At 38.1% G+C, this 17,234-nt stretch overlaps 1 protein-coding gene across 1 annotated transcript in view; it reads left to right on the plus strand.

The window, feature by feature from the left end:
- ROBO2 (roundabout guidance receptor 2) overlaps window positions 1-17,234 on the plus strand; it is a 435,081-nt gene that overhangs the window by 409,791 nt on the left and 8,056 nt on the right. Inside the window, exons 29-30 of the mRNA XM_050710499.1 lie at window positions 6,470-6,652; window positions 11,308-11,472. Of these exons, the coding sequence (XP_050566456.1) occupies window positions 6,470-6,652; window positions 11,308-11,472 (348 nt within the window). The remainder of the gene's footprint in view (window positions 1-6,469; window positions 6,653-11,307; window positions 11,473-17,234) is intronic.

Consider the following 17,234-nt stretch of genomic DNA (forward strand, 5'->3'; position numbering starts at 1 on the left):
CACTTCTTTAAACATTACATTATATCAAAAAAATGAAGGCAAATGAGAAACAGCTAACCTGGAAGAAGCAATATTTCTGTATATTTTTAAACATGACCTGTGAGTTTAGTGCTTGTAGTAAAACTGAATTGGCATTCCTCAATCGAGACGTCCCCAGAATAGAGTTGCCATACAATGAGCAGGACACGTTTCCTCACTGTTAGCACGCCTCAGCGATGGCTTGAAGACACCCACTCCAGGAGTGCAACGGTACTTTGTTCTTCATGGCTGAGCTGAGACTGAGGTTTTCATCCAATGCCAAATGTGGGATTCTCAACGGGGAAACACTGGCACTGGGTGAACCGAGCTCAGGCTGCTAAATTTCTCTGAAACCACAGTGTTGCTCTTATAAACTGCTTAAAAGTCAGGTTGCCTTCCAGGCTCTTGAGTTTTAGTTACAGCTAACTGAAGATTCAGACAGGGATTTAATCTGCACTATTAAGCTTTTCTCTTTGCAGGTGGCAGAAACATAACATTGACATGTATAACAGAGTGAAGAGAAAGGAGGAGTACACAGTAACTGTATCTTAATATTTTCCAGATATTGCAAAGAAAACTCAAGGAGGGCGGCTTAGGTTTGGATGTTTGCAGAATGGAATAAGAAATCAAAGTCAACGTTTTGATTTGTTCCCAAACTGGTTTTCTAGGATACTAAGTTCCTAGTTTGGATTTAAAGACAAAACAAAACATACAAACAACAGCAGCTGAAAAGCAGCTGTAAAACTTCTGCTAACTTGACTTTTTGTTCACAATCCTTTTGGGTTCTTTTTGTTTTCACAGACACATTGAAATGTGCTTTTTCTTTTGCTTATTTTTAGTGTTTACCTTTATAATGAATTGCTGTGGAGAATTATGGCATGAATGGTCATGAAGAGTCATATATTATTCTACATTAATAGACTTAATTGCATATAATGAATATATGAAATTAATTTTTTTCCCAGTGAAATAACAGAAGAACGCTAGGTTTTGTCAGATCAAATTACTATTGTTGGGGGGCTTTTTTAGTCCTCCCCTTATCTTTTCCTTCCCCAGCTCCACCAGTGAAGTTAGTAGTTCAGTCCTAGTGCATTTTTACCAAGGGTAGAAATACACCCATTAACTAGCATGGAAATTAGAACAGGCCCTCCTCCTCCCTAACTGATACAAACTGATAGAAACAGAGGGATATTCTTGAAAAGAGTGCCATTGCATACAGATAGCAAAACTTTTTTTTTTTTTTCTTAATAAAATTATCGAGATCTGAAATTATAAAGATTTCTATAGGTTATATAGCTCAGTAAGGAAGAAAGTCACTTTGGCATGTTTTGGTCTTGATTAACAAGAATCAGTGATCACTGTCTGTATGGAAAAGTTGTTCATTCATTGTGTCTGAGAACAAATGGAATAATTCTTGGAAATTACACAAAATCATTTTTGTGAGCCATATTTTACCATGTCAGAGTTCAGTATTTGTATTGATTTGGTTAGGGATGCCTATTGCAGAATATTCTATTTTATAAGCAGTTAGACAGATTGCATTTAATGGGAAGAATGTGTATCATGGATTAAATATGTGCTCAGAAAATAGGAAACTGCTAGTTTTTGTATCTCATAAAAATGGTAATGCAACAATTAGCAGGGTCATATTATAAAGCACAGACTTTACTCTAGCTTAATGGATCTAGGGATATGCATTCATCAGCAAGGATGGATTTAGAATAAAACGACATGTAAATGAATTGATGACTGATCATAAATTAATTTTAGTGCTGAAGAAGTAATAGAGACACAGCAAGATGCCACTTTATCATAGTATTTTACAGCTCAGCAACATTTGAGCAACTACTTAATGTTCTGTGTGCATTTCTTTTCTAACAGCTTGAATAAATTTGAGAATTTTTTGTGCCTTTCAGCAACATGTAAACCAAAAAATCTAAAAAGATTGAAAATGCAAACACAAATAAATTTGGCTAAGTGGCATAAATTCATTTTTCATTAAATGGTTATGAAGGACATTAATTATGGTTGAGCCTCTGAAGTGCCAAATATGTATATGTGTTTTGACTCCATTTATTTAGAATTTCCTGTCCCCACATAAAAATTTTAAAATAATAATGGTTTATTTCAGTTGTATACATTTAATATTTGGGACATTTCTGGGGAAGTATAATGTAAAGTATAAGTCGAAGCTGAATTTTTGAAGTATGATCACATTTATTCTGCATTCAGGAGTTTCTATTATTCATGTTTATTCTAATGGTACAATGACTGTTATTTCATCACTTCCACTAAAATTACTGGTCATTCCTTCTTTATAATCATGACTAAAGAGGTCAATGCCTTTCTCCTATACACAGGCTAGAGGAATTCTGTAACCAATTTCAGCTGGAGTAGCATCAGCCCCCGGGGACTTCATCCACACCTCACAAACCTGATCAGTCTGGTCCTGTTCCATCAAAAAACCTGCAGAGGAATAGGGACTTACTTAACATTAGCATGCGCTTAATGGTCTTATAAAGGAAAACACATAAGCATGCCCATACAAGTCCCAGTAACATCGGTTGTTAACTTTAAGCATGCATGTAGAGTTTTGTGTATGCAGAAGAATAGCAAATGGAATTTTCAGAAATGTTAGGTTTGTTGTGAGCAGCTTTTATTTCACAAGTGCATTAGATTTTATTTTTTATTATTTTTATTTTTTTTTCTAAGGTAAAGCAAGAATACACCTTGCAAAGAAAAATAGTTTTTATTGTAGGCAAAATGCCACTAAAAGCTGTAGTGTGCAGCCTACAAGAAGCTAGCACCTCAAGTCCCCCTACCTTTCCCTGAGAGCAAATAAGCTTTCTGTTTGCGTTAGCACCAAGAGATATTTTATGGAGCAAGAAAACAGAGTTCAACTTTTCACAGAGTTGATTTTGTTCCACATAAAGCATTTACTGCTGCTGTCAGCAAGAGTAAAATTTACGGTTGCCAGAAAGTGTAAAAACTCAAATGTGGTCTTGGAGAACACATAGTGAGTTGCATGTAAAGGAGACACTAAAAGCCTATTTCATTCCATTTGCAAATGCACAGTTGATCTGAAAGGGATGTCAGCATCTCTTATCCTGCATTTATTCAGAGAAAGAAAAGCGCATCTGATTTGGGAAAACAAGAGGCCGGTGGATGCCATTAGAGAAGGCATCCCCATGTGCACAAGGTGAACACAGCTACGTGGTGGCCTGAGGGGCCTGGGCTGGGCTGCAGCAGGCCTGTGCCAGCTTGGCCATGTCCACACCCCTGGAGGGCAAACATGGGCAGAGTGAATGAGTGGAAATAACAAGAAGTCACCGGGTTAGCTGCCCAGTCACACACAGCTGTGGATGATGACAGCTTGCTGACTTGAGCAGTTACGAAGAGCTTTGCTTCAGCTTGCAGTCTGCAGGTGGCCCAGCAATCAGAAGTCATGTCATCATTTGCTTTAGTTGTCAGCTGCATTGACATCCTCACCCAGTATAGCTCACGTCCATGCCAGAATTGAGCCGTGCTTCCAGCCTGACAGGCACTGCCTCCTCATGCAGCTGATGGAGGCGAGGCGAGGGGGAAGTGACCCATGGGCAGAGCACCTGTTGGTGCTCACTGACCATGGGAGTGCAGAGGAGGTCAGGAACAGGGCTTGTCTAGAGAGTTAGCCTGAAAAATTGGCAGTCTGAGGACAACGCTCTACTGATAATTAACATTTTGGTGTTGTTAAGAAAACCCAGCATGGCTGTGAGTATGTAAAGAGAGAGATGTATGCACACGCATTGGACAGAGCATTATGGACGCTTGCAGATTTTAAGTATATTTCATACTTAAAATGTGAACTCTTTTTTCAGCTGGATTGAGCCCTTCTAAGAGCAGATGAAAAATAGCAACTGCTCCTAGATACACCTTAAAAGTGTCCCATCCAAATGATCACATGTATTATATGTTATGCAACAGCTCAGTGGCTGGTTAGCAAATGGACAAAGCAATGTAAGCAAATGGAAATTCAACCTTAATTACCTTTAAAAATTCTTCCAGTATGTTAGAAACCTATGTATATTCATGCATACTCTATTCAATATGTATTTCCATATGCATCTACATAGAGAGTAGAATCATATAAAACCCTTGGGCCCTGAAACTAACAAAATACATCGTACATTTTCAGCACCTGAATATCTTTGATATCTGTAGGTCTAATCATATTTTATGTTTCAGCTTGTGCTTACATATTTTGCAGGATGTGTTGATAAGCAATTGTTTGAAAATGTCCTCAGCTATAGCATTTCATTTTCTTACATCTGCATGAAGTGTTTTATCTCTAGCGTCTTTTTTCATACACAATCAGAAACTCTTACTAAGACTTTTTACTCTCCATTCTCTATGATGTTCTATCACACTTTGATTGTTAGTTCAGAAACTGTCTTCTCAGAGGAAATTCAGTTTTAGCCTTCCCTTGCTGTTATCTAGGCTTCCTTACATCTGTCTGCATCAGGTCGAGTCTGTTTGGAAAATAACAATTTTTTGTGTGCTCTTGGCAAGCAGAATCAAACCCTGTCACTCTCTGTTGCACTTAACACACTTTCTGCCTGTCAGACCTCCATAGACCTCTTCAGTTTATTTTCTTGTATCTTAGGAGTGTATGGACTTCCGTCATTGTAGCCCACCACTTTGCTGACATTAAAAGATTCAATCACTGCCACATCACAAAATAATCCATTGTTCTAAGACTGTTTGATGCAGCATGCTACAGACTAAATTTCAGTATTCATTTATTGTACTCATTTCTTATTTTTTCAGTATATTTTATATCTTACATAATGTATGTAGTTATATATATATAGTTATTTAGCCTATCAGTTTGGTTCTAATAAGTGGGCCAGCATTGATTTACTAGTTAACGATTTCAAACAAAATAATAATTTATTGGACAAATATTAAAAGGGCTTTGAAGAACATGACTTATACTGCTGTCCATCTTATGTATATTCACATAAATTCACCTGTGCTTACTGAATAGTAAAGTCAAGGCCATTATGTGTCTTTCCACATGTTGTCATATTTTGGAGAACTGGTTCTCTGCAGATCCTCATTGGTTCACTGGGATTTTTCTCAACATATGTACGCCACTTTTTAAAAAGCAGCCTCCAGGTATTATAAGATGAAGAGGAACCTGTGCCATCTCAGAGCAATAATACTCACGGTGCCATGCAATGCCATGTAGTGACTTAGGTCCCCAAACTGGTCTGGTAGCTTTGTACTTTAACTGGATTTGGTAACTAATAAGTGTGGCTGCCCTCTTCCTGGAGGAAAGCTAGGTATTTGGTGCTAGCTGCATATTCTTTGCCTCATTTTCCACTGCACATTGTAGCATTACCCAGTGATATTTATGCATGATTTTCAGTACAAAACACCATCAACTCCATCTGTAACCGCAAAAGAAACAGAATTTCAGTACTTCCAGAAAACTTGAACTCAGTGATGGCTTTGGAAAATACATATTGTGCTGTTGATAGGTCCTTTGTGCATTGAAAAAAATAAAAGAATATAAGCGAAGAGTAAAATATGATTCCTTCCCTCAGTGTTTTGCTCTTCACATTTTAATTATGTCAAGATTTCTATATTCCTTTTTTTTTCCACTGGTATCTGGCTTTCTGGCTCCATTTTTATGATATTGTTATCACTTTCCTCTCTGGCAGTGGTGGTAGTCTATAGCTAGAAGGTATGGCTCACTGAGTGACTCAGTATTCATTTTGAGTGTGTATTTGCTCTGCTCTTGAATGTCTATTTCTAACCTGTTAAAATGGAAATTTTAATCCCCCAGAATGAACTGCCTTACATCAGTTTTGCTTGGGCCATTAAGATTGCTCATCTGTTTTAAGGTTTGTTTGAGAAAATGATGTAATGCTGGTCTTGTTCAGGATAGCTTTTGAAGCCTATGTCTGACTTCAGCCATATCTGCTGAGACATACACTTGTGCTGTCCTAAATTAAGACTTCATTTTGCAAATATTGAACTAGATGCTGCTGTAAAATAAGTCAAGTTAAAAAAAAAAAAAAAAAAGTATTAATTTCAGTATCAGGGAAAATATATAACTTTCAAAAAAAAAATGTTTATGGAACCTTCACGCTTGTAGAGGATATGTATCATTTTGTTTACAGGATGAAAGCTACATGGAGCAAGCTATGAATGGGATCCCATTCAGTTTTGATAGTGCTCTTTTATATCAAGTTGTGTCAAATAAACGCTGGGTTTCCTGTTGAGAAAGGGCATATTAAGTGGGTCTTTAACCATTAAATGAATACTGCTCTTTTGTACAAAGCATTGTCAAAGTAACTCTGAGTTTCCTGTTGAGAAAAGACATATTAAGTCAGTCTATAAGCTTTAGATGATCAAAAAAATATCAAATGTGTACAACTCACTAGACCCCTACATTTGTTTTTAGGTTCAATGGTAAATGGATGGGGTTCTGCGTCTGATGAGGACCGTAACTTTTCTAGTCATAGATCTAGTGTAGGTAGCTCCTCAGATGACTCGATCTTTACCAACGGCAGTTTTGCACAAGCACTGGTTGCAGCAGCAGATAAAGCTGGTTTTAGGCTGGATGGAACCAGCCTGACAAGAACAGGTTTGTAGACTCAAAATTGATGCTTTCTGCATGAAGGGTGTCTCTGCCTGTTCTTCTCTTCTTTTCAGTGAACCTGCGTTTCACTTCACGTTTGTCTAACATGCATGTAGTGAGGTGGATGGAGATATTTTTATCAGTATATTTTAAATGAAACCTTACATTATGTTTCATTTTAGTCACTTGAAGAAATGAATAGCACAAGCTTCTAATCAGCACTTCTAGTCTGCTGCTATTTCTCTTTATGCTGACTCCTCTGTAGATTTACTGACATGTGCTCTGTTTAATATTTTGGTGAAGAGATCACTAATTCTGTGATGCAGTCTTTGATGATTTCATTTCTGCAATGTCTCCTCACAATCATTTACATTTTCAATGATGAAAATCACATTTAAACTGTTATCTCCATCCCTGCTTTTCTGTTGCATCTTCCTGCAAAAAAAATGTGTTTTTCTGTGAAGTTTTTCTAAGCATGGGGGTGGAATGGTGTGCTTTTATTATTAACAATATGAACTGTTTAAAAGTATTTTCAATCAGCTGGCTTTAAAAATATTTAATTCAATAAGTTATTATATTTTGATTAAATTTAACTTTAATTATGCCAACTGAATTAGCCAAGTTAAATGTAACAGAAGTAAAGTGACTACTACTTTTGAAAACAACCAATCTTATTTTCTAGAATGAATGAATGAAAAGTAAATATAATTTTGTTCATAGTTTTAAAGCTCCTTGTTTTATTTTTAGGAAAAACAAACATGCAAAAAACCTTACTTTTAAATATTTGGTACAAAGAATATGTTTGCATTTGCTCAGTCTTATTGAAATAGCAAAAATACCTAATTATTTAAATCCAAACAACCTGATAGCGAATATGAATTTGGGTCATATCTTTTGTTACACTTTCTCTTCGTATTCCTACTCACAGTTCCCGTACTATTCCTATCATTTTAAAATTTTTATTATTTGTCTTGTATAAAGTCTATCCTTCAGTAAAATATGTGAATTCAGGATAAATGTCTCCAAATGTTAGGGATGATAACTGCTGGCTTTCTGCATACAATGACTTCATGACAAACACTGCCTTTTAGGAATGAAGAAGAGAATCTACAGTCCTATGCCAACAACAAACTAAAGGGTGAAATTCCAGCTTTTTTTAAATCATTGAGACCTTTCCCATTGAGTTTGGTTAGACATAATCATCCTTAAAAGATGGCTATTTTACTGATAAAAATAGTTAAACACCTCATTTACTTCTTAGATTAGTGGGACATTCACTGATTAAATTTGTCGTGTCATTTAAATAAAAAGAAAGGAAAAGCTGCTGTAGGTCTTCAGCCATCTACTATGGGCAAATGGGGCCAAACTTAAAATTATAGTGTTTTGCTTGAAGAGTCTCCTAAACAGTCTTGAATGAAAGGAGCAAATCCTTCCTGACCTTTTGATTTTTGTGTTCTTTATGGCCTCGATAAAAATAATGCAAAGATTCAACCCAATTTAATGCCACTTGTTTCAGTCCCTCTGAGAAGTACAGTTTCCACCATACACATGCACATAACAAAAATATATGGGCACACAAACACAGAGACACTTTTAAAGATGATTTCTTATCATAGCTATGTAAATGCAATATACAAGAATAGGATGAGAGCTCTCTTGTCAGTTATACTTTCTTAGCTTAATTAGGTCACAAATGCACTTAAACTGAGCACTTACATGTAACTCCATGGATAGATTATTAGAGTTTGGGGTAAAAAAAGTATCCAAGTGTTGTGGCTGCCTTTTTATTGCCTTTTTATTCTCTTAATGAACCAGAGGCTAAAGTGAAACAGAAAGCACCTGTAAGGAAACAGCCCTCCCCTTTTTTCCCCCACAAAAATATCAGCAAATGGAAACAACTCCGCAAGGCTTACTGTAGTTTCATTACGATATGATACCTCCCAGAGTAGTGTGATCAATCAGACCTGCCTATTATGGATCTGCTGTACCACAGTAAATCCCTCATAGTGCAAAATGGTGTTTTGTAGTGGAGAAGCAGCAGAATTATTTCTGTTCCCTGCTCTGGAGGAAAACTGAAGCTCCCGACTCTTTACTCCTTTGCAGTTGGGACAGTTATCTTCTTCCCTTCAGCTGTGAAATATTCTCACTGATGTGAAAGGAGAAGTCCAACTTGATAGCCTCACGTAGGTATGTTTGATTGCCAAGCATAAAAGGCTCTGGTAAATCCAGGCACAAGGCGTCTCTCCTGCAAGACACTTTGATTCCATTTTCCAGAAACCATTGTGTGATTTGCCAATGTAGTTCAGCCAGTTTTCCTTTTAACACCCATGGGAAATTAAATCAAGAAGTAGTGGATTCATCCTTGTCTTCATTTGCACACACTAAATCTGCTATAGAATCTGACACTGCTCAGCAGTTCTTCCTGGAAGGGCTGCATACAAAAATAAAATGCTGTAATCAGATATTAGGTGCATTGAAAGATGTGTTTTGGGAGCCATCACACAATTTGTATTTGACCCATGTCTGATTTAGGTCAGTGCTATTTATTTTCCTTCATTTTCATGGAGGGTTAAAAGAGAGTTTTTAGTGTATATATTTTTTCCAAACCAACTTTCCAAATTAATAATCACATTTCTTTACTCAAGAGAATAAGTGTGAAGATTCTTCATCCAGCACTGACTAGTTGTGCTTGGATGTTGCAAGTTTATTTTTACAAAACATCTGTGTAGCGTAATGTGAGCTAGGATGGAATTTCAGGCTTAAATCCGAATTTCTTTACATTAGTGGCCTTTTTTTTTTTTTTGTATTTTTAAACAAGATCTTTGATATTTTGTCTGTGTTCATCTACCCTTTTATCCTTATCTATGAAACAAGGGCTTGATCACTTGTCTTTGGCTGCAGCTGTGCCAGCTATAGAGGTTGGTGTTTCCAGCCGTCAGCCCAAATGCTTATTACTGCTTTCTCCCATCTCCAGAATTAGCTGCTTAGGTGGGCATTCTGCAACCCATTTCAGTTTAAATGAGCCAGGTTATCAAAGGCATACTGTTCATATTCTTTAAGTTCAATTTGCCTTTTTTTTTTTTTTTGGCAGAGAAGAGTTATGAGAAGTCCACGTGAATGGTTCAAATGTGGTAACCTCTGGTAGCTGGCAGTGACATGCAGCTGGGAGGCAAGCCAGGCTAAAAGCAGGGTCCTCCTAAGGGTGCACATCAATCAGAATATAATAGATCAGGCCTTAGGTAGTCAGAAAAAAAATGAAGTCAAATACAGAGGTGTTATTCTAACATGGACTTATTAATGCTAAGTAGCATGTTAGACTATGGCTACATTTTTCACTTTGCCCTCCTTTTGCAGTGAGAATATTTAAAATAGTGTAGTAGGTAGCATTTTACTCCTGATTAGGCTTATCTAAACGCAGTTGTATGTGGTGGCATGCTGGAAGTAAACGTCTCTGTTACAATGCATGAAGAACAGTGTGGTACTCAAGCATGCCTCTTCCAGAATTTTGGCTCTTTTAAGTTTTTTATGAAAAAATGTAACTCTCAGGAGGGTAGGCTCTGGTCTAAGTTGACTAGAAGATAAAGCAGCTTCATGCTAGCTTAGGAACAGTTGATCAGAAAAACAGCAAACAGCTATTTTGTCACTTTCCACCAAATCTCAGAGCATTTGGGCCTACGCTTGCACTGACAGAGCAGAAGTTCTGACTGGTTTATAAGCTTTCCGCTGCAGAGAAGGTTAAAGAAAGTAATAATTTTATATACAAGTTCTAAACAAATTAAAGCATTAACAGCACTGAGATGCTGGTAAGGACAACATAGAGTGAGAAAAAAAAAAAAAAAGGAAAGAAATTAAAAGTCAGTGATATTTAGTTTTCTCAAGTATTAAGCAATGAACAAGCCTAGTTAAGTTAACTGAATAAAAATATCAAAATAAGAAGTGCAGTAAATGAACTGTGCTCCTGCAGTTTCTGCTGTGATGACCTACTCCATAGAACAGCATCAAAGATGGTTTTAAAAGAGAAATCATGTAGCTTGTTTAGTCTATATATAAAAAATATCTGAGGAATAAATGCATTCAGAATACATTGTATTTAAACACATAAAATACTGAAAATGAACAGGAAAATTTTACCTTTTAAATTCCATCTTTGTTTCTCGAGAGAAGAGAGCCCTTAAGTATACAAAGCTGCACTGCTACATAGCTTGCAAAACCAGTAATGTTTATCTCACTGGAGTTACTCCAGATATACCATGCACGTGGGAGCCCCTAAAATGAGAATCTGGCTCAGCAAACGTGAAGGTGGAAGGCAGGAGGAGATAAATTTGGTATGATTGCAGAACTGTTTTCCTTCCCTGCTGAAGGCTGAGGAGTTGTTATGACATATCTGTTCTGAACGCAGAGCAGGTAGGAGTTACATGGCGTGCTGTAGTTTTAGCACAACAGATGGAATGACTTTAATTATAAAAGTAAAGACAAAAGAATGCCAAGTTTCTCACTTTGCTTGTGGTGTAGCTTAAGCAATTGTCATCAGCGGGTACCTCGTGGGGACACTTGCTTGCCTCTGAGAGTTAGACCCTATTTAATGTTTCATAACAGACATTAATAGAACAGCCTGTTTCAAGTCAATAATATTTTTTTTCATCTGTTTTCTCTTTTCCTAGGCAAAGCATACCCTTCCTCTCAGAGACCTCGGCCAAGCAGTCCTTTTTCTACTGACAGCAACACCAGTGGAGCTGTCAATCAGAGGCCGAGGCCCACTAAAAAACACAAGGGAGGCCGGTTGGACCAACCCCCCTTGCCTCATCGCAGGGAGGGAATAACAGACGGTAAGTGTGGTGTTGAACCCCTGGTGATGGGCTGCAACAAGCAGGTGTGCAGAATGGGGGAGCGTAAAGCTCTCTTTTAAGGCATGTCCGTTACCGTGAATTACTTGTTTGGTGAAATGGGGTCCCCAGCTTGTCGTGTTGGCAGTATTGCAGCACTAGCAGTGTGGAGCCTGGTTAAGTGACTCTTCAAGGAGCTTTTCTTTGTTTCAGCTCTGAACTAGTCAGCATCTCTAAGTTTTTTTTCAGTATAAATCTTACGAAAAAATAACTGTGTTGTATATGGGTTGACATTAAAACATGACTCATGGGTAATTTCACATTAAATCTAAGTAGCCACCACCAGCACTAGCAGCAGATAGTGAATTCCTAAGAAGAAACGTGCAGCCAGTCCACAGTACTCTATTTGGTTTGTGTTATTTTTTGCAGCCACCCACAGCAATAGTAATACATGCCACACTTGCATGTGAGGCATGATTCTGCCTCACATCTTGTCTGTCCTGCTTCATTCCTGAAATTCACTGACATCAGTGACTTTGTTTTCCTCTTTGACATCTGCATTTCTCTCCAGCCACCGCTTTCCATCTAGAAATTTCAGGTGTGTCTGCTCTGCTCTTCTAATCACTATCAGCTCAGCTTTCCATTATCTTTGTCTACCCCATCTTGAATTTGGCAAAAGATGCAGTTGCTGTCTGTTACTCTTTGAGGAGGGCTGGATAGGAAGGTGGCCAGCTGGCTACCTCCTCCTCTTCTCTTCTGATCCAACTGGTCACTGTAAGTGTTGAAATGATCAGAGGGGACAAGCAGGCAAATGGAAAAACGGTGTTAAAGGAGCCACCAAGGATAACTGTAATGCCAAGCAGATGGGGACGTGATCTCGTTCCTCATGCTGACCTCTCTTGCAGCATTCAGGGCAGGGCGATTGTGAGAGCTCAACCGTTCCACCTGCCTTATTGGCACTCCTGACACTGGCTTGACCATGGAAGCTGGTGTGATGCCAGTGAGTCATTCTCCTATTTTTTAGTACACCTTGACAATCTTCCAGCATATGTGGAAGGTGTAAAAAAAAAAAAAAAAAAAAAAAACCTTTAGATTTTAGAATAAAAGTCCTCTGTATTCTAGTACACATTGCTTGAGAATCCCTTCATTATCTTCTTCTGTCAGGTAGCATGTAGTAAATAGATTTGATAGAGAGTATATTTAGTATGGTTTATTTATTATGTATTTATTACTCTAGGTGCATATGTTAACAGTATGCAAGCTGGACTGTGGCCATTAAAACCACCACAGCTCTCCTCTCAGCCATGTTTGTCAGGTGTACAGATAAAGTTTTGCAATATGTTCTGACAGATTCCCTGTTTGTCAGACCAAAGAGGTGGAAAACAGGTTCCAGAAGTGAAAGTCTTTACCAGAAAGGTTGTCGTTATATCTCAAGTTCTGAGACTCACCCTCCCTACCATATAATTTGAGGAAAGAACTTAAAATAGCTTAGACCCTACTCATATGGTTTTGCATTGGTTTAAACATTAATGCCCTCCACTTCTGGATATATTCCAGAAGCCTTCATGCTACACAGATCTATTAAATAAATGTGTCTAGGAGAATAGTAAGTAGAAATCCTGGGTGTTGCTTTTGGTGTTGGCAATACTCTTTCTGTGAATATATAAATTCAACCCTTCTGTGTGGCATATCCTGTCACGCTGAACTATGAACCTTTTGGGCCACAAATTGTGCATACATGCGTGTTTGTAATGCACTAAGCGTGCTGGGACTTTAATCTTTTTTCTTTTGAGTGCTATTACTATAGGAATATTTATCAATAAGGTGATTATCAGAAGACTAATGGGAATCTGACTCAGGTCATGAGGCAGAAGTGTGACTCCTTAGGGAGTGACTCCATCATAAAATCTGACATTGTTTTAAATTGGTGAAAGAGAATGGATTTTAAGATTTATTTAAAGAGAGGAATCTTCTATGGTCTTTGATTTATTCTTCATAAAGCATTAATCTTAGTGGAGTTTCTTTAGTATGTTTGAGTCAGACCACCAGTGTTATACCCTTATCCTCAACAATCAACCACTCAGGCATAGGCAGTAACAGTAACAACTTTTGTACACTGGTAGCATAAAATTTGTCTGTTATAAACCTAATTCAAATGCTTACTGTATGTACTAAAAATGAGTAATGTACTAAAATCATAGAGCATCCTTTCTCATTCTCTCTTACCACAGAAACAAACAAACACAAATTGTACTCTTTTTCCATCTCAAGTGTTACTGAATATGAGTCATTAAAGTGTAAAGGCAAGTCTGAGTCATAGCTAAATTTGCGAAAGAACATTTGTCAATTAATGAAGCTAAAGATTGCTGCTGCCACCTGTATGTATGTAAACAAACTAAATTTAGGAACCTCTGGTATACAGAAATTAAAAATGGGAACTAGGTGCTTTGTGTAGAATATTGCAATGTAGTTAACAAAGATGTGCAATACTACTGTTCTTAAGCTGCAGTTAGAAAAAAACAAGTGACAGATCCAGCAATTCTGAGCTCGAATTCAGGCCAGTTTATTCAGCCTGGGCCTTCCTGATTTTAGTGGGAACCATCACTATATGTTTTCTCTTGGTTTTGAGATGTCTCCAGTCCATTCCCTTATTACTGCTTCCCCTTGGATTTCTCACATGAGAACACACTTGGTTTGTCAGTCTTATTCAAATTCTCCAGCTGGATGAGTCTTAGCATCCTGTGTTTAGAGCTCATCACATATTGGATATGTCATTTTAAATTTCCATTTCAAGTAAGCTCCAGCTATGTCCTTTCTCTGCCCTTTCTAGTACACTTCCTGAGCACTTCTTCCTTGTTAACTGTAACCATGTGGGATAGTGCAAAAGACCTATGGAACTGTAATGTTTAATGTGTACCACACAGATCCCAGATGTTGTAAGCATATGAGGATACAGCTTCATGCTTACTTTTGACACCAATCCATACAAATCTCCTAAAAGCCTCTTTCTTAATTTCCTTCAGTCTAAAGTCAGAATCCTCTGGAGACTGACTCTAGATTGAATCATTATATTTGTCCTCCTGTACAACTTGGTTTTTAACTTCCCTATCCTAAAAGACTGTGGAGACAACAGAAAATCCACAAAGGAAGTTAAAAGCTCTTCCTTAGTTGAACATGGTGTGTTTTTTTTTGTTTGTTTTAAAAAAGAGGACTAATAGAGGACATGTAGTTATGGAATAAAATGGAGAACTGTGGCTTAAGATTCCTATTAACTTTCCCACTGTCTTGCTATTGTGTATTACAGATCAATTTTTGCTAAGGCATGCTGTAGAGAAATTGCTTACCTACTGATGCTAGAAAGTAGTTCAGAGACTTATTAAATGTAGCAGTAATTATCACCCCTAGGAAAACAAATGACTAGCACAGATAGAAAGAGATGTCCTTATACTTCTTGGTTTTATAACTTGTTTTTCTTTTTTAGTTAATAATGAGAGGTTGAGCCTAAGCTTGACTGGTGCCTGAATCATTTGGCCAATGTTCTGCCTTCTAAAGGAAGGCTGAATAATCCCAAGCCAAACATCCATCTGCCTCTGATAAGGCACTCTGATGTCCTACAGCTTCTTACTCACAATCCCTTCATTACTAAATCAGTAAGACCATCACTGCCCCCTTCCCCCTCATCCCTCCCTTCCTCAATACACTTATAAAATTGCCTTGCAAGTCTGTTAATCCTGCCATTAGATGCTACAAGTGGAAGTTTGGATGGCATCCCACTAGCCTAGGAAGTTACTAGCTCAATATGGATTTTGAGGTGTTTTACCTGGCATCTGGAAGATAAATGTCTTGTAAATGGAAGTGCAGGGACAATCAGTGACATTTATCTTTACTGAAAATCCGCCTGAAGTCCCTAATTTTCTACATTCAAATCTTTTCTAGAATGATTGACATTATGGAATGAGTTTGCTTGCCTCTCTGTGGTAATGTCTGCCTGTTAGATACTGAGAGGACTAAGTCATCTGATCTTTGTTACCCTGTAGTAGCAGCTGAAATCCCAGTCATTAGCCATCATGTATGTACAGATTCACAAGTGTGTGCTGAGACATATAGATGTCTTTTGCTGGGAAGAGAGAGGAGAGGTAGGGAAAGTCAAGACTTCTCTGTGGCACTGGAGGAAGAAAGTCATGTTTCTAGATGCATGGGGTCTTTATATATGCCCTGACAAGATAACAGCATATTTGTTAACTTTACCTAAGACAGATCTGCTGCATAAGACTTGAGTTGTGGAACAAATCAAAAGGACACATTGCCACATGGAGCTCTCTTCCAGCTTCTTTTATTAAAAAGGAAGGGTAGGTGTTAATGTGACAATCAACCTCAGTAAAAAGGTGAAAAAGCAAATGGTTTAGTCAGGTGATGGTTGGCTAGAATTAGTAACCTCCTTTACAGATCTTCTCAGACATATCTAGCATAGTTCAGTAAGCCTGTATTCAGGCTGGAGACAGCTTATATGTGTGCAGTTCTGGGCACCACAGTACAAGAAGGACATTAAACTGTTGGAGAGTGTCCAGAGGAGGGCAACGAAGATGGTGAAGGGCCTAGAGGGGAAGACGTATGAGGAGCGGCTGAGGTCACTGGGCCTGTTCAGCCTGGAGAAGAGGAGGCTGAGGGGGGACCTCATCGCAGTCTACAACTTCCTCGCAAGGGGGAGTGGAGAGGCAGGTGACCTATTCTCTGTTATCACCAGTGACAGGACCCGCAGGAACGGTGTTAAGCTGAGGCAGGGGAAGTTTAGGCTGGACATCAGGAAGAGGTTCTTCACCGAGAGGGTGGTCGCACACTGGAACAGGCTCCCCAGGGAAGTAGTCACTGCACCAAGCCTGTCTGAATTTAAGAAGCGATTGGACTGTGCACTTAGTCACATGCTCTAAACTTTGGGCAGACCTGTGCGGTGCCAAGAGTTGGACTAGATGATCCTTATGGGTCCCTTCCAACTCGGGATATTCTATGATTCTGTGATTCTATATTAATTCTGTAGTACGTGTAATCCTTCTAGAATTGTGTGAAGCTTCATCAGAAAATAAATTTATTTATTTTTTTTTAATTTCAGCTACCTCAGCCACAGGTCTAAAATACCCAAAGAGCTTTACAACCATGGTTTTTCATTTCATTTCTATTCGTCGAACAAATATTATGCCCATTTTGTGGATATGTAAAAGCAAGAGTCAGGTTAACAGCAAATCAACAGCATAATCCTACTGTAATTCCAGGAGTAACAGGTAGCTCTAGAACATGCAGGACAGTTCAAGTACAGTCTTTCCTTCTTAGTATCTAATTAATAACAACTATTAGATTGCAATTGCTGAAGAAAGGTACTGTATGTTAAGTTTAATAATGCAATAATTTCAACTTTTTTTTTTTTTTGGTAGTGATACTACTATTTAAAAATTTTATTTATATTAAACTAAATATTTTATCTTGGAAAATTGCATTGTCCAGTGACATGTTATGACTGTGCTTATTGGATTCAATACATCTCCATTGTGTGGGAAAGGAATTCACAGGGAGCTTTGTGCTGTTTCACACGTCCCTGAGTTACAGATAATGAGGAAAACAGCGGTAGAACCAAAAACTTGAGCAAGGTCGAGATAAAGTAAATTGGCTATAGTGTTAAAGATGAGCTTTGGGCAGTGGCCAGTTGCTGGTTGGCTCAAGGCGCGTGTCTGAGGGTCTCTAACCAATTGTAAGACAGATTCGGGCGCGTGGAC

This window comes from Cygnus atratus, chromosome 1 (genome assembly GCF_013377495.2).
Source record: "Cygnus atratus isolate AKBS03 ecotype Queensland, Australia chromosome 1, CAtr_DNAZoo_HiC_assembly, whole genome shotgun sequence".
NCBI classification, from domain to species: Eukaryota; Metazoa; Chordata; class Aves; order Anseriformes; family Anatidae; genus Cygnus; species Cygnus atratus.